Here is a 24,433-nt window from a genome sequence, read left to right as displayed (position 1 = left end):
CTGGGATTTTACCATAGGACTGGGCTTCTGTTTATTGCTTTTACTTTCTCCTGCTTTAGAGCCTTTCTCAGTCTTACATTGCAGGCTAGAGCTGGTAGAGAAAAGCCAGTTGTCTGTTACAGGCAATTGCAGAGAGACTCTGCTTTCTCTGAATTATTTGTTTTCAACTTTTCCCTATGAGATATTTAACCCTAACAGGATGCTGTCCAGATTTAAAAAAAAATATAAAATATGTCTCATGCATGTTCATTTTCTTTCTACTGTTAAAAAAACAAATAGAAAAAAAAGAAGTGATAGGTTAAAAAGAAGAAATTAAAGTTGAAGTGCTGATTTATTGTTAATTCTCTTATTTTGTACAGAAAACTCCAGATACTTCAAAAGAAATGCTTGTTTGGAATAAAAAGGGTTTATTCCCTACAGTCACATCAGTGAAAAACTTTTACCTAGTTCTGCTCTTCACCATATAATTGCTTGCTTTTCAGCATGCTCATTGCAAAGCAAAGGCTGGTTAGATCAGCCAGTCTGCTGGATCAGATCTTACATTACATCTTGAGCTCTTTGAGTGCCATTAGCATTTCCTTTTAGAAGTGAAGAAATATTGACAGTTTGGTAGGTTATCTCGCATTTTACTGCACGTTAGGGCACTTCAAAGTCTTTATGTAGTGATAGGAACTGTCATGAAGTAGATGTGAAAAGGGCCTTTGGTCCAACTAAACCTGTCAGCAAAAAGATTTAGGGCAGATGGTTATTATTAGAAATCAATGTATTTATTATATATTGTTCAGGAATATTTCCCTTTGGAGGTTACTGTGAGTGCTGTTGCTGTTTAAAATGTGTCAAATGCCAGTAAAATTAATTCCTGCAGAAAACCCAGGGAGCCCCAACCAAAAGCTTTGTTATTATGGGAAGGCATGTCTCTTACTCCTTTGTGCTCTGATGCACCAGAGGCAGGTACACACACAGCACACCAGCAGAGTGTCTGGCATGTGTCTGTGTGTGTGTGAGATGTATTTCTGCACAGCTATCACAATCACCTTTATGTACTGATGGAGCTCCTCTGTCTGCTGTGTCTGGAAAGGCTTTGTAGAGATCTGTGCTGTACCTGTTCCATTTTGTTATATTCCCCTTTGTAAACTATGGGGTTTGGTTACTTCCAGTTAGTTACAACAACTTACTGCTGCTTAGGGCGAGTGTGTCATCTTTCTAAGGCTTGAACACCAATGGTTTCCCCCTGTACTTTAGAAAAGAGAAGCAGGACATTTCAGAGTTTTGTAATTAATTGGATGTAGGTTTTCCTTCTTTGGGTGTCTTGTTTAGCTATAGGTTTTAAGTTGTAGGACCTTGGATTATGGGAAGAGGACGTTCCCAACAGAAAAAGAGCATATTAGCAGAAACATTAATGCTGGAAGTCGTTGTCCTGGAACAAAGATTCATTTTCCATTCACTCTGTGATTTACAGCACATTCCAACCAAGTGATTTGGCTATGGTCTTCTGGCATAACATTGTTTGCCCTTTCCCTGACATTTTGCATATAAAGAAAAGTTATGAGCTTCTTGGGCATTCAAGGTACCAGGAAATGCAGGAGTCTACCTAATTTGTTAACATGAAATTATAGATGTCAGACACAGACTCTGTTAGTTAACGTTGGTTAGAGTAATGCTGCAGCCAGTTGATTGTATTACAGTCATGATGAAGAGGAATGGTCTTTTTTTGCTTTTCTGGGATATGACAGGTATGGAGCCAAGGCAGATTTAAAGTGTAATGAATGAATAAGCATTTTCTGTGGTTTGCCTGACTCTTCCATGAGCTCCATTGCTGTGGTGTTTCTGCCACTGTCTTTCTCCTCAGTGGGTTAGTGCTGGCATAACATGGAAACAGACTTTTCCAAAGTAGTATAGCAATTGTCTTTTAAATGCTAAACCCTTGTGTAGCACTTGAATGTTACAACCTTTTAAGGGAGAGAAGCCTCCACCCAAAAGTAGCATAGGAAGAAGACACTGGGAAGGGATTCAAAAACTCAAATTTCTTCCCCACAAACATGCACTTCCATTTGTTTTTCCAAGCCCAATGTCTTCACAGCTACAAGCAAAGTATTCACTTGAAAGTGCTAATATCCTCAACATGTGTCCCAAGGGAAAACAGACATGCAGAGAAATGGCTGTGTCACATCCGACACATCTCTGTAACACCCATTTCCCACATCCCCACACCAGTGTTGACTCCTCTTGGATCTCCCTCAGCTCTGTCATCAGGATCTGGTCTGCATCTACACCTCTCCCCATATTTTTCCCCACCGATTCCCACTTGGCTTGCTCCTTCAATCAGCCATGCCACTGCCCAGCCTTTATCCCCTCCCCACCCTGACCCTGCAGCATTTTGACACCCCAGCTCTCAAAATTTGTGACTATTGGAGTCAAGTTCTCATGCCCAGTAGTTTCAATCTGAAGCTCACATGCCTCCAGGTTTGCATTGCTCCTTAGGTTTGCTTCCTTCCACTGGTTCCTGCAGTTCTATCCATGCTTTCCTGCGTGCCTTTTCTCTCACTTTTCTTCCTTCTCTCCCCCTCAGCTACTTTCCTTGAAGTTCCCCTTCTTAAACTATGCTTCTTCTCTGAAGGCTTTCATCATTAATCTCTCAAGAAACTATCTTAGAGCCTCATCTGCTGTGCTTTGATTTATTAGTTGTGCAGTTTTTTTGGCAAGTATCTCATAAGAACTGAGCTGGTCATCCTTCTACCTCCATTCCTAAAGGAAAGCTTGTATGAAAAGGTGGGCTTTCAGAACTTAAATTAAAAGATCATGTAAGTAAGATAATTGGATTAAAAAAAAAAGATATTAGGATCTGAAACAGAATGTTTACTTGCTTTGATGTGCTTTGGGAACATATGTCTGCACAGTGGGTTGTGTGGCTGATTAAGTATAAAACAATCCGAGAAAAAAATCACTATTAAGCTTAAATCAAAGGTCTCTCCCTAAGACACTAATTTGATTTGGGTTTGAAGGTCCTGTATCAACCCTAATTTCTACCTTTGATGTCTTGCTTCTTTGTGTGTTGTATAATGGAGGGCAACCTTACTTAAAAAAATTTGCGGTTTTGTTCCATTTTGAAAGCAAATATTGTTATTGTTGTTGTGTTGCAGTTGTGGCTACAAATGTCAGCCAATGCTAGACCCTTGTGGAAAATGCAGCACAAATGCAATGAGAAGCCATATGTGGTCAGAAGAGTTTTTAATCTGAGAACCAATTCCTGTGCTCAGGCTCCCAACTTGGCTCGGTCCAAACGTTCCCCCTGTCCCCACTGAGGCTGCCAACAACCTGTGAGCTTAAAAACATTATTAACTTATAGTGGAACTTAGATGAAAAGTTTCAAGCCCTAAACCAAAGTACTTTTGATTTCATTATTAAAAAATCAGGTGAAAATCAGATGAAATAAAATAGGTTGTTTGATTTGTTTAGATATTTTAAATATAGCATTGAATTCAGATATCTTTGAATATGGAATTGTCTTTCAAAAGGGAGAATGAAAGATGTTTGCCACTGTTTTTTTCTGCTTTTGTAACAAAAAAAATTATCTTGTTCTTACCTGGAGCAAGTATTTTAAATTACTCATATGCTAGAAGTAGCATTAAGTCTAAGGGATAGGAAAAAATCGTGCAAGAAATTGTACCTGCCTTAGATTATGATACTGTGTAGATGAGAAACGTAAGAGTTGTGTTGGAGACCTGTTCTTGTTGCTCCTCCCATTGGTGGCTGAGTTTTCTTTGATTTCAGTAGCACAAGATTAGACCTTAGGCATGACAACTGCCATTGCCAATGGATGTGGAGTGGGATTTTCATAGTGTCTACCTAAATCCTTCTCAAAGCACTGCCCAAACCACAAATTCACAAAAAAGGGATTTTATATTCAGAGATTTTGATCTGTTCAGTTCCAATGGAATTGCCACAGTTATCTGGTCTGACACCTGCAACACTGGCCATAGGATTCCACTCTTTAATTTCTACACTGGGAGAAATTACTATTTCGTACTATTAGAGCTCCAAACTTTGCAGTGCACTTAAAGCCCATATTTTAGAAAAGCATCTAGTGCTGTCGTACAGTCTTGTTGCAATGCTGAATTTACCAATTCCATCCATAAAACCATCTAATGAGAACTTACCCTTGTTGATAAAAGTATCTTTTTTCATAGATATTTTTAATAAGTATTTTTTATTATTATTTTTTATGCTTCCTTTTTTGCTCAAAGACAGATTTGAGGGGAAAAGAGAAAATATGAACTGAAATGAAACACACCCATTAAATTTCTGCAGAAAAGCTGTAACAATTTTTGTTAAGATTCACAATCTCTGTAACATCTTTTAAGTGAATGCATTAATTGCTGAATTAGCGATGGTAGCTCTGATTTTCTCTATAGTCATCTTTGTGAGTATGAAAAAAAAATATTAACCTTATTTTAGAGCTGAGAAGATACAGGGGAAAAAAATATTACTTGTGCTGTGCATCCCGATGGAGCAGGGGCTGGGAGTTAGCAGTGATATCTCTTGAGTCCCCATCTCGATTTCTTTGTAGAGGGACACGTAGGCTGGCTCTCCAAGTTGATAGTCTTATATTCGATCATCAGGTCACTTCACTGGGTAATTATCAGCTTATTGCAGTGCTGGGTGAGCTGGGGAGCACGAGTGATTCCCCATCGCCTCACGACCAGGCTGCCCTGCGCCACTCCTGACGAACATCCTCTGCTCTCCAAGCTGAAAAAACAGCAGGGAGGGAAATCTTTGTGAATGATCAAATGCCATGTGAATATGATAGTCGTGGCCCAGGTTTGACCTCTGGAATTTACCTTGTTTTGAGGGACCTCAAGGGGTTTGATCCTCAGGGTACTGCACAACTGTTGCGACCTCTCGCCCTTCCTGTTGTAAGGGACTTTAAATCAGAAATAAACAGAGGTGAAGCTGAGGGGCTGGTGAGAGCTGTTTAGACTGAATCATTTAGCATGAATCCTGGGGCACTTTAGGTTTCCTGTTGAATACAGCTTTGGCATCCCATCCATATAGTGTCTGCCATGAGAGCACTCCATTTTTCAGTCATCTATATGGCTTTCCTCCATCTCCTTCAGACAAAGGTGGTGTTCTGGGTACACAGAACTTGGAAAAACAGGCTAGGAAGTTTTATGTAAAACAAAACAAAAGGGGTTTTATGTGGGGTTTAAAAAGGATTGTTGGCTTTAAAAGTTTGGGGTTTTTAATAGCAAAACTACCAGGGTATGGTACCCCTCCCCATGAGTAGTTCTGTTCCTTGCCTTTATGTCTGTTTAGCAGCTATACATTTCTTTATTGTAGAGCTAAACAATTGCCTTCAAGTGTCCATATTCCATTAAGCATATGGAAAAGTATTCAGCCCGTTGTTTTCTGCAGAATGAATTTATTTGTCACATAAGTATTAATTTAGACTAGTCATGGAACATTAGTGCTTGGTAATTGTCCGCATTTTTCTGGGGTTTGTTTAACTGATGGAGATTATTTCAGAAATGTGCAACTTCTTTAACCGTTGCATTTATTGCTGAGTGCCCCTTGTAGAGGCTGCAGACTCACAGCAGTGGCAGGATGTTGCCTCATCTCCGCCACATGAGATTTTAGGATTGCTGATGCATGTCCACTGAGGGAGAGCGGGAAAAAGTTACCCCAAGGCCCTTTTCATAGCAGCCAGCACTGGTTTTGCCAGTTCTTGAGGTTTTCCCTTCCCAGGAGCCCAGCCCAGTTCCTTAGAGAGGATGCTGCTCCTCTGCAGTGGGACCACAAGGGTTCTTTCTCAGCACTGCATCCAGCAGCAGCATCAAAGACAAGCACTTGCCAGGCTCCAAGGCACACACAGGAGAATGATGCTCTGCCTCACTGAAAACTGTGGCCTGAGGTTTCTTTGCCTTGGTTTTCAAAGGAAACTGCCAGCTCCTTCTCCCAGACTTTGGGATGAGACTGCAGAGCTTCAGATGAGCTGTCACTCCTTTCAGCAAAACCCAAGAGCCAAGAAAATTAAGCAGATCTCTTTTCCCCAGTGAAGGACTGTTAGAGAGTGACCAGCTCCTGGCAAACCACCAGAAGTCTCCCAGTGTCCCACAGGCAGTGTGTCATGTCTCAGATGCTGGTATCCCTCCTTTTGCTGATTGTGTTCCTCTGCTGTCACATGTTATCGCTGCCCCACAGTTCTGCTCTGTAGGAGGCTAAAGCCAGGTAAATTGTGTCAGGATTTCTGCTCTCCCAGAGATCATCCACTGCACTGCTGAAAGACCTGCTCTGTAAAGCCTTTAGGAGCTTGTATGCACTGACCATCACCATGAGGCCATGGGGCCCTTAGGTGAAATCAGGTAATGTCTCCCACACCTCAGTGTCTCCCTCTGCTAAAGAGCAGCAAAGGAAAAGCCACTCCTGGGTGGGGGAGGAAATGACACCAGGCTCACGTGCTTCGTCAGATATGCAAATTGCTCTACAAGTCCTGAGCATTAATTATAGAGCCTGAGCTTCTCGCTGGAGCCGCAGGGAAAACAGGCCCCTGGCTCACATTAAATTTAATGGCGTTTGGACACCCAATTCCCTTAGCCTATTTGAAAACCAGAATCCCACTTTATCCAGATATATATGTGGTCAGGTGAAATCCCTCATCCCACTGCAGACAGCAACATTTTTACAGCATTGCATTCAGTAAAGTCAGGAGCTCTCTCTCACATAGTGGGGTGTTTTCCTCATGCTGTCTGGGGGATCCAGGAAAGAAGCGGGGAGAGACATGGATAGAAGAGGTCTGGACAGGGAGCTCTATGGACAGGCTGAAGAACACAGCTCTGGCACCATGGTTTTACTGCGGGCTGGTTCACCAGACCGAGCTGAAGGCTGTCCCACTGCAGGGTCTGGGGCATGGGCAGTGAGAGCCCTGGGTGCCCTGGATGTGAGCTGGACATGGGGACAGAGCTGCCTTCTCCCAGCACTGCTTCATCTCTCATCCACTGCCTCCAAAGAGGCATGTGATGGCTCTCCTCTGCATGGAGCAGACCTGTGAGGATACAGCTGCCTCTCTCTGTGTAGTTGTAATGCCAATGCAATGTAATGGCTCAGTGTGGGATGAAGTCAGAAATAATGCAAATGGGAAAAAAGTGGGGGAAAGAATCAAACCTTTGGGAAGTTAGGAGCAGAGGATGCCCCTGGCTGAGTGAGTTGTTCCTAGTAGGCAGCCACGTTATTTTGCGACACGCTTCACTGTGGGATGTTGTTTTGCTAGAATTGTAGGTGTATGACAGTGAAAGGTGATCCCTGCCTGGGAGGGCTCACAGGAGCCAGACCTTGATGGGAGTATGGCTGTCCTAGTCCACAGACGGACCAGTGAGCAAGGGCAGGCTTTAAGCAGAGCCATAAGGAGCTGCCTGTTCTCTAGCCCAGTCTTTGTGCACAGGGCCAACCTCATGTTCAAACACCAGCTGTGTTTCCAGCTGCATGCATTTTGGGGAAATTCTTGATCTTTTTCCCAGTGTTACCTCTTTGTTCAGGGTGGAGTTTTCCTATTCTGAGGGACTCCAGCATTTCTGCCTAATTTAGCACAGAGAAAATGAACAGCAAACCCTTCATATTGTTATATGCATTTTAGATGTCGGCCTCACAGTTTGATCAGCAGAGGCTCCAAAGGCTCGTAAACCTGGTAATACATAGTTCCAGGACTGCATCAAAGAAGTTCACAACCCTTTTGGGAGAAGCTGTGAGTACTGATGAAAGAGGGAACTTATTGTATATGTAAGAAAACTTCTTTCATGGCTTATGTATTAAGGCAGGCTCTGTGGCCCAGGGAAGATTGGGGCTGCTTTTAATTTACATCGCCCCTCACTTATATTAAGTCTTCGTCAGAAGAAAAATTAGTCAGATGTTTTCTTAATGACATCATTTTTTTTAATCCTGTTTCATTTTTTCCAGATGAGGCGGTGGAGATTATTAGAAATGAATTGAAACTAAATCTGGAACAGAGACTTTGATTCACTTCTCCCTCCTCCCCGGTAGAAATAAATTGGTCGGCTCCGTGCTCGGATGCCTTTATTAGCAGCCTCGACAGAAACCAGCCCCAGCGGCCTCAGCTGCAGCTTCCTGAGCCTGCCGCCGCCACGGCTGACGTCATGGCGAGAGGCACCAGAGAGTGACTTTGGTCACCCCATAATTTTGGTAATGGAAGGCCATGGCAACACAGGTGGGGAGGTTATGAGGTCTGAAATAGCCATGCCATCATCAGTTTGTCTTTCAGTGTCATGAAAGAAAACAGGGTTGATGCTTGTGGGTGTTCCTCTGGCAAAACCCCAACCTGGGTCTGGTAAGCCACCTGTTTTGGTGGCTGTGCATCTCCACAGAGCCTTTATGTGTGATGGGTTTTCACTGCCTGGGTCTTTCACACCACCAAGCCACAGAGTGTATTGCTACAGAAAAGTACTTTGAACTATAAATATTTCAGAAAGCATTTAATTTACTACCCATCAGCAGAAAGTGTTCAAAAAGCCACAAGGTTTACTAATTTATCAGAAAGACAGAGAAACACACAGAAGATCAAACAAAGACAAACACGCTCGTTAAACTGCTGAATAAGTCTGCAAAGGTTATATTACATTTCTGTGTGGTTTTGTTGATATGCAAGTATTACACATAAATTAAAATGCACCTGAAATGTTGATAAGGCAGGGTGGGACTGAGATCCTGAGGTGCTGGTGGCATGTTGAAACTGCTCAGACCATCGTGTTTGTGGTTGTCTGTGTATGGAGAGACAGATCTTACATGCGCTCACTAATGGCATATTTGGATAGTCTCAGTGAAGGGCCTTTGTAGTACCCTCCCTTAGATCAGCCCACGTCCCAGATCCCTGACCTGCAAATCCCTGTTGTCTTCTGTGCTCAGGGTGCAGCCCCATGGGGTGCACATCCATCTCCCTCAGCTTTGCCGGAGCACCCAGTCAGGGACGAATGCTGTCCCTGCTGTGACCTGTGTGTCAATACCAGCTCAGCTTCCAGCAGTCTGTGACTACAGAGAGAGCTAATACAAAGCAGATTTTGCTCTTTTGTTTTGCCCAATGACAGCTCTCCCTCCTTTGGTGTCTAGCTCAGATTTTCTGCTTCTCAGGTGAGGGTGAGTAGCTTTCTCTCCTTTGTACGCTCTGTGGTTTGTCCGAGAGGCTGAAGGGTAGAGTAGGGCACGTGTCTGGGAGAAGTCTGCAGACTTTCTCTTCCATCCTTGTTCACCCTTCAAAAAACTGCTTAAGCACTGAAACATGCATGTGACTTTTTTTCGTTACCTGTGGAATCCCTCAGGATTTACTGACTTTTTTCTCAGGTGGCACTTGGCCTGAGGAAGATCTGAGGGATTTAAGAGAGGCGGCCCCCAGAAAGCATGCAGTAAAACCTCCCATGAACTTTTGCCCTCTGAACCGTACCACCAGCCTGTCAAGGAGGTTTGTGCTGGCCATGATGGACGCAGGAGGTGGGGCTGCTGCCCCGGCACGGGCCAAGCCACTCATGCTGGGCTGAGGAAAGCACAGCTCAAGATCACATAAGTTCTCCTTGCAACATTTCCATCCTTGCACAGACTGCCCTGTCAAAGGGCTTTCTGCACGTGTCAGCACTAAACATCTGGATATCCAGGGGCAGTGAGGAGCTTGCAAAACCTCAGGTTTGCCTCAGATATCATTGTGTGTCCAGACTCCTGTGCGAGGAGATGGGGTGGGATCTCTAGCACAGCGTGTGTTCCATGCCTCCTCTATGTACAGACACTGCCTAAAGCATCTTGTGCCCCTTCCCACAGCAGCCCAGTTGGGGTGAGCCTTCTTGCACAAATACATATTTAGTGCAATACTGGTGCATGTCCACAGGAAGCTTGGGAACTTCAGACTCTGCGTATGCCAAGGGGAGAGGATTGTCCCACTATGTGCTTGAACTCCTCTCTTGTGGAGGTAGAGGTGGTGAGGCAAGACAGAGAAGGGTGACAAGCAGTTGTGCCTGCTCTGGGTGGCTGTGAGTGATGGTGTGTCTCTTGTTTTCCTTCCCAGGCCTCCTCCTCTGAGCGGCAGCCCCGTCATCTCCGACATCTCCCTCATCCGCCTGTCTCCGCACCCTGCTGGGCCTGGCGAGTCACCCTTCAGCCCGCCACACCCCTACGTGGCACCCCACATGGAGCACTACCTCCGCTCTGTGCACAGCAGCCCCACGCTCTCCGTCATCTCTGCTGCCAGGGGCCTCAGTCCCGCCGACGGTAAGACACTGTGCTACTGGAACTGCAGCAATTTTGTAGCTCACCAGGACTGAAATTCCCTAAAACCCAGGGATTTACAGCTGCAAAGACTCCACAGCTGCTCTCTGAAGTGGGAGAGCTGTCTCCTTTTCTTTTTGTTGTTTTTTTTTTTTTCCCCTTTAACTACACATTTGTTTTGCATCATTGCACTGAGAAAGCAGAGCGTGAGAATAGCTATTGCTGCTGGATCATATTATAAATATTTTGCTTTAAGTATGTTCCTTTCTGCAGTGCTCTTTTGGGAGCTTCCCTGTTCTTATGTCTGTGCTGGGACCCAGCTTTCCCTAGAGAGGGTCACAGTTGTTCTGGCTGCCTGGCCTGGCTGAGACTGATGTTGGAGAGGAGAAAATGCCAGCTAGGTTATCCCCTTTTTGCCTTTGTGTCTGGGTCAGCGTCACTCCTGAGTGAAGGCGAGGGGCCATCATTTCTTCCTCCCTACTCCTGAGCTGCCCTGCAGCAGCCTTCAGGGAAGGTGAGGATGTGTGGGAAGTTGGGTGCTGGATGCTCTGAGCCTATCAGACCCCATGTTGGGGAGCTGGGGAAGAAGCCATCCAACAGGGAAAGGGGAAAATGCACAATAGTGCTTCCACCTGGCAAGGTGAAAGTCATGCCTTACTTTGTCAGAAGAGTTGTGGGTGGCTGGCTCAGTGCCCTGGGAATATCTGGGGTCCTGGTCTCTGCATGTCCAGCAAGCCCCAACATCCCTCGGCTCCCAGGCTGCTGCAGGGGCCAGCAGCCCTTCAACACTGCGAAGTGCACCAGAGAGCAGCAAGGCCCCTGGATTAGTGTCTGGCAGCATAAAACTATCTTGTATGGCTAAAACAACATCACTATAGTGATGGGGACATGCATATGTCTTCTTCTTCCCTCCCCCTAAAACGTCATCCAAACTCTCAGGCACCCGCCAGAGAGAGGCCTGATGGCTTGTGTGTGTGTGTGTTCTGCCCTGTCCTCTACTTCCAAAACCAGTTTCATTGTTTGCTGTGGAAGAAAGGCATTGTGTTTTGGGTTGCTTTTCTTTTCCTCCTTTTTTTTCCTTTTTTTTCCCCCCTTGTTTAAGGTGGTGGTAAATAAGTTAATGGGGCAAGCGGGTGGGGAGGCAGGTTTGAAAAATTACAGCTGGGAGAAAGTGAGTGTAATTGGCTTTGGCAGCCAAAATGGTTTTATGCTGCCAGACACTAAACCTAGCTCTATGCATTAGACCTTGGCTTTAATTTCCTCACGCTGCTATCGGGAACTGGGCTGCATTTGTCTTTCCTTCCTAATAGGCAGGGATGTTAATGCTGACAGGGTTACTGCTGTCGGCAGCCTGGGCCCTTTCCCCCCCTCCCAGGGGTGCTGGCTGCGTCCGAACGGGAGGATTATTAGAAGGGGGAACGAGAGATTGTTTATAAATTTGCGGAAATGGAGGAATGCAGAGGCCCCAGCCTGGTCTCCTTTGTCCACAGAAGCACGCCCAAGCGCACGTCACGCGCGCCCTACACGGAGCCGTGCGGCTGGGGCTGGCGGGGGGCGTGGGGGGAGACGGGGCCTCCAACGTCAGCTCTGAGGTCTAACACTGCGCTGGGAACCTTCTCCCCATGTTTCTTTCCTCGCCTGCGGCTCCAACAGTGGCTCATGAGCACCTGAAGGAACGAGGCCTCTTCGGGCTGCCCCCGCCACCACCGGGAGCCAACCCTGCTGACTATTACCACCAAATGACGCTGATGGCCGGCCACCCAAACCCCTATGGGGACCTCCTGATGCAGGGCGGGGGAGCAGCCAGCACAGCCCACCTCCACGATTACCTCAGCCCCGTTGATGGTGAGTAGCAGCTTGGATTCTTCCTGGCACAGCTGAAATTTTGGGATAGATGGATGGGACTGCCCTCCAGGTGGAGGTTGATATGTGTGGTCACTCTGTCCTGCTGGAACCTTTGGGTGCTGCACTTCAATTTTTGGCTTAAAAGATCACTTCCTTCCATAGAAATACATAAAATATATATAACTTAAAACATGTACATCTTGGTCTCTTAGGGATGATGGCATGGCTGCAGCATGGGTAGGCGATGGGCTGGTCCAGCAAGCTGGGCATTCCTGCTGTCTTGCTGCATTGACCATGGGTGACCAGAGTGTGTCTGGGGACCAGCTTCATCTCTAGCTCCCCATCCCACCCCATGTTTTCCCTGCTTGGTGTCTGGGGTGAAGGCTATGTACATACAAAGCTGTGCTAGGCACAGTGGACTCCTCATCTTGGTTGGGACCTCTCATGTCCACAAGGAGAGACAATATCTGAATGGGGAGACACAGTGGAAAGAATATAATAGTATTTTGTTCAAGGAAATAAAGCAGGAATGTGGTATTTGTGATAGTACTGGGTGTTATAAACCCAGAAAGGTCTCATTTCTGGCTAAATGAAGAAGAAATAGAATCATGTTTGGCACTGTGGTGCTGAGTCACCCCTGTGGGCTGACTGCTGCCCTGGGAAGAATCTACCTGGAAGCATATATGAGGTCCAAATGATTTTTAGAGCTGTTAGAAATGTCTTTCACTTCATGCTACATCTTTCAAGAACTGGGGTTGTACAGATACTAAAGAGGGCAGTCTGGGGATTGTTTCTGCTGCAAAAGGGAGAAGTCTCAGTTCAACTTTCAGATTCAGCATCTGTTTCCTGGGATGTCTTTGGATTTGCCTGTGGACCATTGTAAATTTTGGAGTGGAGATCTGCATCGTTTCATTATCGCTTCAAAGTTTCTGTTGTTGAGCTTTTAAGATTAAAGACTTTATGGTCTTGCTGCTTCATAAAGTGACTGGTTTAAAATTATAAAAGCTGTTCTGACTGTTCACTGATGGAAGTCTACAGATACTTCTAATGGAAAAACAGTTTCTCATCTGTGGCTGCTGTGGAAGTTTTACCTGAACACTCATTTTGTGCTGCCAAGTCCTAGATTAATTTGGAACTGGGATCCCAGTCTGAGAGAGAGCACATACTCCTTGGTACCATCCTGCACTCTAACACCCAAAATATATCTCAGGCTTCTCTGCTACAAAGCAGCTGGTCAGTAAGACTGCTCTGTCTTCTCTCCCAAGGGTTAATGCCTGTGGTTATAGCAGATGGGTGCAAACAAGTCCTTCCAAGTTCTCCTCGGGCTCATGAACAAGACTCCTTCCTCCTTGCCTCCTTATTAGTCCATCTCTGACCAGCATTGCCTCACTGAAGTGCCAGATAAACAACCAGTGAGGGAAGCAAACAACTGTTCTCATGGTGGTACAGGCTGGCTCCCAGCACACCAAAATGCTCATCCCTTGGTTTGCTGAAGATCAATCTTTATCCGAGATACTATGATACTCCCCTTGGCAGAAGATTCTCAAACTGTTTGCCTTCTCCTGAAAACAACTCTACAGAGAATCATGTATCACAGGTCTCAGTTTCACACAGCCAAGCTCGTAACCATGATTCACTGCAGAGCCAGGGTTCACCAAGCATTTATTGTGATCTTTTGGAAAAGCTTTGTTGGTGATTAACTGGAAAGCCTTTTCTGGGCCTTCACGTGTTCCGCATGAGATGGAAACTTTCAAACATTACGAGAATGTGACACGAGACACTACTTTTTAAGAATGCATAAAGGAGCACCAGTCCCGTACCAGTCTCTGGTCCACGTGCCTGGGTTTATCCATCACCCAGGAAAAGAGAGAATTGCACATTATTAAGGGAGAGAGTGAAATGGATGGCTCTGAAATGCTGGGTGAGGAGACAGTGTCTCTTTCTCTTTTTAGAAAGTTATTTCAAACATTTAAATCAGCAGGGCCTAAGTAAATAGTTGAACAGATAATTTAATAAAGCATCCTCTTATGGTGTTTTTCTGAGACAAGAATATCAGTAGCACGCATAAACCCTCGGTGAGTCACCACCTCACTGCATCTGTCAAAGAGACCTCTTCTTCCCAGGGAGCCCGGGAACATAGAAACTTTACGAGAATTAGTTTGCTGAAAATGCAGGTAGCTCTTGTTAAACCACATGCAGCGCCATCATTCATCTGTGATAACACTGGCACTTGCAAAAGGAAGAGCAGGAGATAAGCATATATTAAATCTGGCCTATTCAGTGTCACATCACTTCTAAACATCTGCAGGTTGGGCCACGGGAACTGTGGACACTGAGTATGGTAGTTCTTCCACAGAGACATGCCTGCACCTTTCTAGTTCCTGTAATTGCATTTCCTGGAGAATTTCTCAGTGCCTTCATGTTTTTTTCAGTGTTTTTCACTCCATCACATGTCTAAGGTCAGGAAAAGTAATAGGATATAAATGTTGGCTGGAGCTTGTTGGTGCCAGCACTGTGCCAGGTCTGCTGAGTGTTCACATGGTGACTGAACTGGGCTGCCCAGAGCTGCATCTCTGCTGGGTTTTCAGTGTGTAGCTAGAAGTAGTTAAAGCACTAAAGTAGACCAGATTTAAGTTTTATGTACCAGACTGCTGTGGTGTTCAGGCCAGTTCCAGTGGAGACTAAACAGCCCTTCAGTTAGTTCTCCTGTTCCATTTCCTCATCCAAACAGGGACTCAAAATCCAAGAGTGGAATTTGAATCCAGGCTTTATCTCATTTTATGGAAAGTCTATACTTTCAAATCAAAAGTTAATCACTTTCCAATATCACAGCATTGCTGATGGGGTACGTTTAAGACTATCTACAGGTTCTATTCACCAGATCGAAACAATCTTTTGCATTTCTTTTTTAGTAGTGCTACATGGTGGGCTATTCTAGGTGACAGAGTGGTTGTGCAGGAGCATCCCTGGGGCAGGAAAGACTGGTGGGGAACACAGTGACCCTGGAGAAGGCTACCACTTTCCAGCTGCTTTTCCCGTAGGCACAGGGTTTCCTGTGATTACACTCAGCCCTTCAGGAGGAGCCATTTTCTCTCAAGAGGAGTCTAGCCACACTGACTCAATGCTGCTGCTGTTATAGTCCTGTATATCCAGCAGATATACACCAGCAGATCTCAAAGTGCTGTAAAGAGCAAAGCTATTTCATCACGGGAGACCACAAAGAAAAAGGAGATCAGTGAGTGGAGTAGTGGCAGCTTCAGGAACAAGATCCAGATCTTTGGAATAAGATTCTTATGGCCAGGGTGGAAATCAAAGATCATCTTTAAATCCATCACTTTGCACAGCTTTGAGAGTGTGATTGGGTTGTGCATGCTCAGTATGGGAATAGGAAAAAACCATCTTGAGTGCAGGTTAGGTCCAAGGTAGTCCCTCATGTCAGGAAGGCTATACAGATGTGTTTGTGCAACAGCTACAATAGCAGGGATGATCCTACAGTGCTGTCATTGCATTTTGTCCAGTTCTGGAGCCAGAGGGAGATCCCTGCCCTGTTTTTTGCTGCCTGGTGCCAGGTAGTCGCAAATGTCTTGATTCACAATCAGCAGTTTAAGTGGGAAAAGGCTTTGTTCAGCGCAGCATAGCCAGCAGGCCAGCAGCTGGCATAGTTGCCTGGGATGTGGGCAAATCATTAAGTGGGACTTTTATTTCTCCAAATCAAACAGTGATTCAGCTTCACCAGCCTGTTTCAGTGTTGTTGGAGCCTTTCTCCTTGAAGGAAATGATTTAATAGCCAGCAGGGTAAGGAGCAGGGCTGTCAGTGCAGCCGGGTGGTGACTGCAGTCGGCAGGCACGTGGCCCCGAGAGGTGAGCTTAGGACTCTCTCCAGCAGGTTCACATGGAGCAACTGCCCCATCAGGATAAAAGCAGAGAGCCAAGCCTCATGGTGACCTAGGAAGGAAGTACTTCCCCTGGGGCTGGAGGAACAGCAGCCCTGGGTTTGCAGGCTGGGTGTGCTGGATCACAGATGACTTCCCAAGCTAGCTAACTCTTGGCTACCCTGGGCAGATGGTGCGCTCTGTAGTCGCTTCCTTAAAAACTCTCAAAGACCTATTTTTGTTGTTGTTTTCTTTGTCCCAGCATAGAATGGAAACTTGCTGAAATCTCAGAAAAGGTTCAGAGAATGGGAAACAATTTCCCACCCATTTCTAGCCAGCAGTGCTGTTTTCCTCCCCAGAAAAATATGTGCAGAAGAGAGAAGAAGTCCCAGAGCACCCCATAAGTGCTGTGTCTGGAATCCTGCTGCACTCTGGTTTCTAAAGAATTCAATTTACATATGCAAGTTGGGTCGACAAAACAGTTACCTTGTGGATTGGGAGTAAAAGAATGCAGCCTTGTCTTTCAGCAAGGATTTGAGGAAAGCATTAGTATTCCTTGAACTACAAAGTTGATCAGCCAGGGGAGAGAAGAAAGAAGGGTCCCAGGACAGTGTCTGGTGCCAGAACAAATGTCCAGCATCTGTTGCAATCTAAAAAAGAAGTGTGTTGCCTCTGCAGAAGGAGAGAGGGGAATAAGGAATTGGTTACACGAAGAGTGTTTGTAGTTTATTGCCGCTTATCGATTATGGGACCATCCTGTGTTTTTACAGGGCCTTTGGTTTTAATTTGATGATGGGAGTAGGGGGGTATTTCTGTACGCTTTGGATGGAGTTTTCTTGGTGAGTGGGGAGGAAGAGGGAGCATTTTGATAACACGGTATTTTTCCTGGGGCTTGGCCAGGGGATGCAGGGGAAGCAGTGGCTCTGGCTGAGTTTCAGCGAGGCAGGAGGGGGGCAGGCAGGGTGTGAGCCATCTGCAGCCCATGTGCCTTACATGCTCATCTGTTAGGGTGCAGATTCCTCTGATGATCCTGTGCTGTCGAGATCACAGCAACATGTTTGTCTGTAAAGAGTTGCCTGAGATTTCCTTACCCTGAAGAAGCCTTGAAGGAGCTCTTACTGAGTGCCTCCTTTTAGGAGGGCTTTGCTGCCACTATTCCTAGTGTGACATAAGGTCTGAATTCTCCCACCAGAAGAAAACATCTCTTGTAGAATCCTTCTGATAGCCCACAGCCACAGAAGTAGCCAGAACAGACACTCCCACCTCCCAGACAAGTTGGGGTCTGATCCTGCCCTTGGGAACTGGGATCAGGCACTGGAGTTGGTCCACAAGCTGCCACGTGCAAGAGCTGACCATTTGGTCATCACTGACCTATTGTAGATTAATCTAAATTTGTGAGGAGTATCCCAGTTTGTGAGCACCTTGTGGATGTGATAATTCATGGGCACTACAGGAAAGTGCCAAAGATACTCTTTCCTTCCAGCAAAGAAATCGTGACGTTCCTCCCAGCTCTAAGCTGTCTGGAGGACTGGGCTGGGACGTTTGGCAGATGCTGGCAGTGTCACTCAAAAACTCAGTCTTGAATTCCTGCTAGTTTAGAAATCAGATATTTAAACACATACACCTCAGGAGAGAAATGGCTTTTGGTTGTGAACTGTGGAATTTACATTCACTCTAAAAAGATAGTGCTGCTGTAAAATTAGGGTTTTTTCTAGTGAAAAGTTACTCCAGGCGGTTTTGAAAGATTTCCTAAGGTATGTAAGTTATATTTATTCCTTAGCATGTAGACCTGAGCTTGTGACAGTCACTGCATCTGGGTCTGTGTGTGAAATGGTAAGGAAAAGCCACTGCATAACAGTAAAAACACTCAAATGTATCTGGAATTGACTTTTTGTAAGGAGAGGCACCAGGTTCAAAGGCTTTTGGTAAATTTTTTGTTGTCCGTCATGAGCTGCCATCCACAATGCTGCAACCAATGACCAGAGCTTTGGGCTCAGTACAGTACTGTGTCCTTCCATTCACCAGTTCACTTTTTTCTTGTTTTGCTGCATAAGCTTTGGCCCATCACTTCTTTGTGGACCTGGGTGACAAAACAGAGTTTTTTCCATATCTCAGTAGGATTCAAGGGGGAAAAAACTGAAGATAAGGAAGATTTCCATCTGAGGTAGAGAGGGAGAAAAAACTGCAGGTAAGAAAGATTTTCATCTGAGGAAGAAAGGCACAGAGAAATTAATTTTAAAAACTGAAGTACTGCTAGAGGAGTGAAATTAATTTTGAAATATATTCCTACATTTATTTTAGTGTGTAACTTTTCAAATTCATGTTAACCTATGATGACTTTAGGTTTCTGAGCACAACTTTCAGGACAGCAGAAAGAATGCCAATTTTTTTTTCTCCTTATAGGAGTGTTGAAGCGGGGGTACTCTGACAGTTTGGGAACTTCCCCCAACATATTTTCCAAACATCAAAAAATTCTTTAAACTAGTCCTGTTCATTTTGAGAAGTCAGCATTTTTGAAAGGGGAGAAGAGAGGGGAGTGTTAGTGATATATGTTCCCAAAGCTTTCCATCTGTGTGTCTGAAAAATGCATCCCGCCTTTAGTTACTTTTCTGGGCACAGTCCCTGCTGAACAGTTGTGTGTGGTTTTTCTTTTGGAACAACGCTGGACCTCAGGCAGCAGAGGACTTTGCTTATGTGCCCCAGTGGCTGTCAGTCAGCCTGGGTTGAACACCTTGCTGTGTACAGCTACACAAATGCTGACCACTGCTGCTTCCTGTTACCGTTTCACTTTCATGCTCCATGTCCTCAGCTCAGGAGATTCAGGTCAGGCAAACTTTATTATTTAGAACAATCCCAGTGTTGTTAATCTGCTTTTGAATAATAATTTTAAAAAAATTCTCTCTTTCTAAATGCACTAGTGAACATTTCTTCATGTGCCTAAACTCCTTTTCCATTTCCCAGATGATGCTCTTCCCAGGCACCTTGGGCAGGCTGTCATTAAGAAGAGAGGAATTGTTCATCCATGGCACGATTTTAGGTCACAGCCTTCTGTGGAAGCCTGCAAGACCTAAGAGGCTTTTGTGTAAAGCATGAGCCCAACCTATTGGATCTGCTATCAAACATTTCAGATAGCCCACAGCACTTGCAGGATCTAAATTAGAGTGGACACTAACACAATGCATATTACTGGTTTTGGGCTGGAGAATTCCCAGGCGAGCTTGATAATCTGACAGCTTCCCGCAGAGTTTTATATGGGGAAAAAAACGACATACCTGTGTGCAGCAGGGAGGAGAGCCCGTGCTGTCTGCACTGCTAAAACCCAGATTTCTGTTGGACATCAGGTCTTCTTCCCTCCGCAAATTAATGGGAACCAATGGCTGATCCAGCACTGTGGGCATAAATCATGTGAAGGAACAGCGAGAAATGAGTACAAGGCTTTTCTTTCTATTTAGTAATTTATCAAGGGAAGTGGCACATTAATAAACAGATCTCCCTTGAGATGTGGGAGTAACAGAGATAAATATGACTGTCAAATCTGGCCTGTTTCCTTCTGTTAGAAAAGGAGGAGACTGTGGGAATGCAAATGCAGGAAACAATATCTATATCTGGAAAAACGCATATTATTTGTAGGACAGAAACCCTGACAACTGTTCTGAGATGGGGCCCCATCGCACTTGGTGCAGTATGTACTGAATAAAATACAAGCCCTGTCTAAAGGAGCTCATCTAAATAGATGACACTGGGAAATAGGGACACAGAAAGAAGCAGCAACTTGCTCAAGGAGGTATGGCTGAGGAGGACTGGGAATAGCACCCAGATCTTTCCAGGTTGTGGTGCATGTATTGAATCAAGATTCCTTATGGCCAGAGGACCATTATGATCTAGGCCCAAGCAATCCTCATGTTGTTTGGTCCAGGGCTCAGATTTCAGGAATCAGATATGAAGTTTGGCAATTCTCCATTTCAGCCTTTTGGGCCAGCCTTTGCTGAGGGGATTTCATTTGCTCAATGTGGTTTTGTCCATAGTGTCTCTACAAAGTGGCTGCATCTTCTCTAGCTTCCAGGGAAGTGTCACACAGGGTTAGAGTCTTCCAGCTGCAAGCATTTGGGAAGTTTGAGCCTAGTCCCTCCAAATCATGGGATAGCTTTCACACTCAGAAGGTGTTTTTTATAGACTGCTGCCCTTTCTGTTTGCTTTGAGTCATGTTTTCTAGCATCTCTCTGCCCCGTGAGGCTGCACAATGTAGTTGTAGAAAATATTATAACGTGTTTAATATATATGCAACAATCTGATTTTTAAGAGAAATTCCTTACTTCCAAATTTCTGAAACTGAGTATTGTCTTTTTTTTTTAGTAAAAGCATTGCATCTAGCAACTCTTTAAGCTGCTTATGTGTAGAACAAAAGTCACAAGAGTGTGATGCCTTAAGTTTTAGCTTTTCTATTTTCCAAATTCTGTACTGCCTTAGTGTGTGACTCTGAACTTCATATAGTGTTAGCAAGTTCTCTTTAAAGGGTAGTTAGACAAAACAATCCTTTTCCAGCCTGAGAACCAAGGACACCATTGCAGCTCCGGGCCCAAAAACTATAAACAGCAGTGAATTGAGGAAAGCAATTGAAGAGGATGGGACTTCATAACCTGAAGCTGTAATTGGACAATTAACCCCAATATGCAAGTACATCAAAACTTACGAAAGTGTGAAAACTCGTGACCAGTTGTCCGTCTTGCATCCATCTTGGACAGAGCCATGGCCAGGCTCTTGTACTGCCCAAGGTGTATCCTTGGAAGGCCTTTATTTAATAAATAGCTACTTTATTCCTTTAACTCTGTCTAGCCTCTGTTCCAGGTAGCCTCTTTAGGCATCAGGTGCTTGGTTCAAATACCAGCTTAGCCTTGGATTTCCAGTGGGATGTTGGGCAAGTCATTTATCTTGTGCAATGAGGGTCATTATGGGGACTCAGAGGATGGTGATACTAAACCCCATTGATTACACAGCACCCAGGCATGGTAATGGCAGAGCCACTTTGGTGCACAGACAAGTCATGTGGAGACTGGGACACTGCAACCCAGCCACTGGTCCTAGGGAAATGCTGACACAGACTGCTGTGAGCCAACACAAATCAAGGAATTGTTTGATCACACCAGCAGGTTACATCTTGCCTCCTTCTACACCCCATTCACCCTCTAACATTCCAGCACTGTCATCAGAATGGAAAGTTCATGTTCTTTCAAAGTGCCAGGCTTGTATTTGGTGATATGCAACCAAAATCAGTGCCTTCAACTAGCTAGAGGAAAATGTTTCTTATTGCCTGTCCAGTTCAGTGTTTCATTCACAGTGTTCAGTAGGATATACCATAGCATGCTTTCTGGGGAGACCACCACCAGAAAAGTTGCTGTGCTCATGCAGGGAAGGAGCTGGAGCAGCTGAGCCCTCCTGCACCCCTGGATGGATGGCAAGGATTAACAGCCAGGACTCATTGCCAAGTGCTATATTTTACGCTCAGGTTTTAATTTTTTTTCCTAAATACACAATTCAAACACTGCTTGCTTTGGAGGGATGAGTCATTCCAGGCAGGGTTTGGGTATGGTACCCTGGTACTGAGGTACATCTGCCTCTCCCATCCATGCCACCCCAGAGATCTGCAGGTGCGTCAGGCCTGGGCAGAGTTTCCTTTGGGTGAAGTCAGTCGTTCCAGTTAGCAGTGCTGAAACACTGAGGGATGCCAAACTTTTACAGTAGTAACCCGTCATGTATTGCAGATCCATAAATGGGCCTGGCAGGGTTGGAAATTACTTCATGCCTGAATGATTGACAATTGCTAATAGGGTCTAGGCACTGGCAGGTTCCCTTGGAGGGGGAGAGCTTGAACTTTGTGCCTGAGCTGCCAAATTGGTTTTCTTAAAACTCTTAATTTACTTTCAGGGTTTCTGGAGCCTCGCCCCCTTCATTAATTGGATGGTCAGCATTATGCTCATGCTTGTTTGGTTTCCGTTCCCCCTGCACACAGGCGCACACTCACCATTTGCAATGGTCGCCCCAGCTTGGATGTGCAGCTCCCTGGGCCTGCTGCTCCTGACACTGAGTCAACAGGCATGGAAACCTTGGAAACCTTGCAGGGCCTTCTGTCTTTTAAGTTAATTTAGTGCCTATGAAAGAGGGTGATGGACAGAATTCTGTATCCCCTGAAGACAGCAAGGCAAGCGGGTGCTCATGCTGCTGCTTGACCCCTGCCATTCAGCACGCAGAAGAGAGGAAACCTCCCATCAAAGGGCACTTGGTCCCTGCACTGCTCCTGGGTCCTGAACATCCCGCAGCAGTCATGAGTGCAGCAGTTCTCAGCATTTCCAGCTTGCCTGCAGGAAGGGAGCAGCCCACTGGTCTTGTCTGACAAAGTCTCTGTTCCCTGCAGTGTCCCGGTTTTCGAGCCCACGGGTGACTCCAAGATTAAGCCGGAAACGAGCCCTGTCTATCTCCCCGCTCTCTGATGCCAGCATTGATCTCCAGACAATGATCAGGACCTCCCCAAACTCTCTTGTGGCGTATATCAACAACTCCAGAAGCAGTTCAGCAGCAAGTGGCTCCTACGGCCATTTATCTGCCGGGACAATCAGGTAAAGCTCTGAGATCAGCTCTGTTCAGCTGAGGAACCATCCACCCAAAAAGGGTGACCCTCCAGCGAGGGAGAGCTTCCCTTCCTCACAGCCTCTGCTTTTGTGCATCAGGACTGTGTAGCGCAGTAAATCAAAGCCCCCATCTGGTTTTGCATGTGGAAGGGTATTTTGTGGCATTTGGGGTGGGGTTTTTTTGTCTGGATTTGGGTTATTGGCTACCACGTTTCCAGTAATTACAGTATGATCATGCCTCCCTTCAAGCAGAAACAGATAATAAATTTATCTTAGAAAATGTTCTTTGTGAGCAGTTTGACTGATTAAGAAACACTCTGATTTAAGAGATTGCCCCAAAGTACTGTTCAAATTATTGGCCCACATTCTTAGGAAAAATGTTGCCTGGGTGGATAGAAGAGCCTAATTCTAAAAGCATATTTAAACCCAATCTAAACCCTTGAGTAAAGTTTTGTTCAAATCTTAATTAAAAAGCACTTACATTAGGCAGCTGACTGTTGTCAATCCCTACTGTGATTGCTTCACCCAAGTTTCACAGTGTTATTATTCTTTCTATTACTTAACTGTTAAAAATGTTAGATCTAATTAACACTGATGTTGCAAAGCAAAGGGTTACAAAGATTATGCATGCTTAAAACTTGTGGGGGAAAACAGAGATGTTGTTATTAGTAAGTGTAGCATTAATTATGTAAGTTACTTTATCCAGCAACATAATTTAGAAATTGACTGTAAAATCAAACATAAGGCTGACATAAAAAAATTGCAACTTCTTATCTGGTAATCATATTTTTTCCTAGTCTTTTTATCTGTTGTCATTAGCTGCACATACCTGTAGAATCTCACCCTCATATATTAAGAGTAATATTTGATATTTTTAACAAATCAGTTAAGTCCAGGAACTGACCTAATGGTCAACTTTGAGCCTCTGAGGGAATAATCAACTACAGATAAAGAATTTGAAACCCTCTCGGTGTTCTAAAATATATATCCTAAATGTCAGGATTTGTAAAATGGGTAACATTCAGAGCAGCATAACTGCCAGAAATTTGTCATGAAAAGACTTTTTTGTTATTATTTTAACAGCATCTTAGAGGCAGGAATTAAATACTCTCTCCAAAAGCAAAATTGGTCATTAAGCTTGTTTCTAATTATGGCCCTATTCTCTGAGCACTCACACCTTGGGCAGTTTTAGTGGTGTGAGAGAAAATATCATGACGGTAAAGGTTCAGGGCAGCCACTTCTTGAAGGTGGCAAATAATCAATTTTTGGACTGTCTATGGTTCGTGTATCACACATCTAGAGTTACCACAGAGCATCTCCCATACTTCTTTTTCTCTGCCCAGCCGACTTGCCCTTGGGAATGGACCCCTTTTTTCCAAATGCAGAGCTTTGTTTTTCCTGCTCTCCACTGCTGCATCTTTTCTTGGACCTGTTGTCCCAGTTATTGCCCAAGCAGCCAGGGGCAAGTGATGTTCCTGGTCACTGCTGACCTAGATTGGAGATGAACCAATGACCTACATAGGAAGGGTGACATGCTTCAGCAGTCCCCTGAGCCAGCACTCCCCTCACCTGAATGCAGAGTAAATTGCATGTTTTTGAACTATGTTAAGTGGATACTTATTCATCCCTGCTGTAATCTGTGCCAGGTGAGCCAGGTGATGCTTGTTTTTCATATCCAGGTTAGCCTAACCTCAAAGCTGCAACTTTGCAAAAGAGGTCTGCCTGGGAAAACCCAGGAGCCTTAGGGGCTACAAAGCCAGATGTGTCCAAGTCCTATCCTCTTCTGCACTCCCAAGGGCTTTTGTTGGGCTTTTTTTGAAGAGGAAGAAAAGAAATCAC

General features: G+C 44.9%; 1 protein-coding gene across 1 annotated transcript in view; it reads left to right on the top strand.

The window, feature by feature from the left end:
* The window catches only part of GLI2 (GLI family zinc finger 2), a 189,334-nt gene that overhangs the window by 137,440 nt on the left and 27,461 nt on the right, over positions 1-24,433 (top strand). Inside the window, exons 4-6 of the mRNA XM_058840548.1 lie at positions 10,055-10,257; positions 11,908-12,099; positions 22,381-22,582. Of these exons, the coding sequence (XP_058696531.1) occupies positions 10,055-10,257; positions 11,908-12,099; positions 22,381-22,582 (597 nt within the window). The remainder of the gene's footprint in view (positions 1-10,054; positions 10,258-11,907; positions 12,100-22,380; positions 22,583-24,433) is intronic.

This window comes from Poecile atricapillus, chromosome 5 (genome assembly GCF_030490865.1).
Source record: "Poecile atricapillus isolate bPoeAtr1 chromosome 5, bPoeAtr1.hap1, whole genome shotgun sequence".
In the NCBI taxonomy this organism is placed as follows: Eukaryota; Metazoa; Chordata; class Aves; order Passeriformes; family Paridae; genus Poecile; species Poecile atricapillus.
Note: the sequence above shows the minus strand (reverse complement) of the source record. Positions and strands in the feature narration are given on the sequence as shown.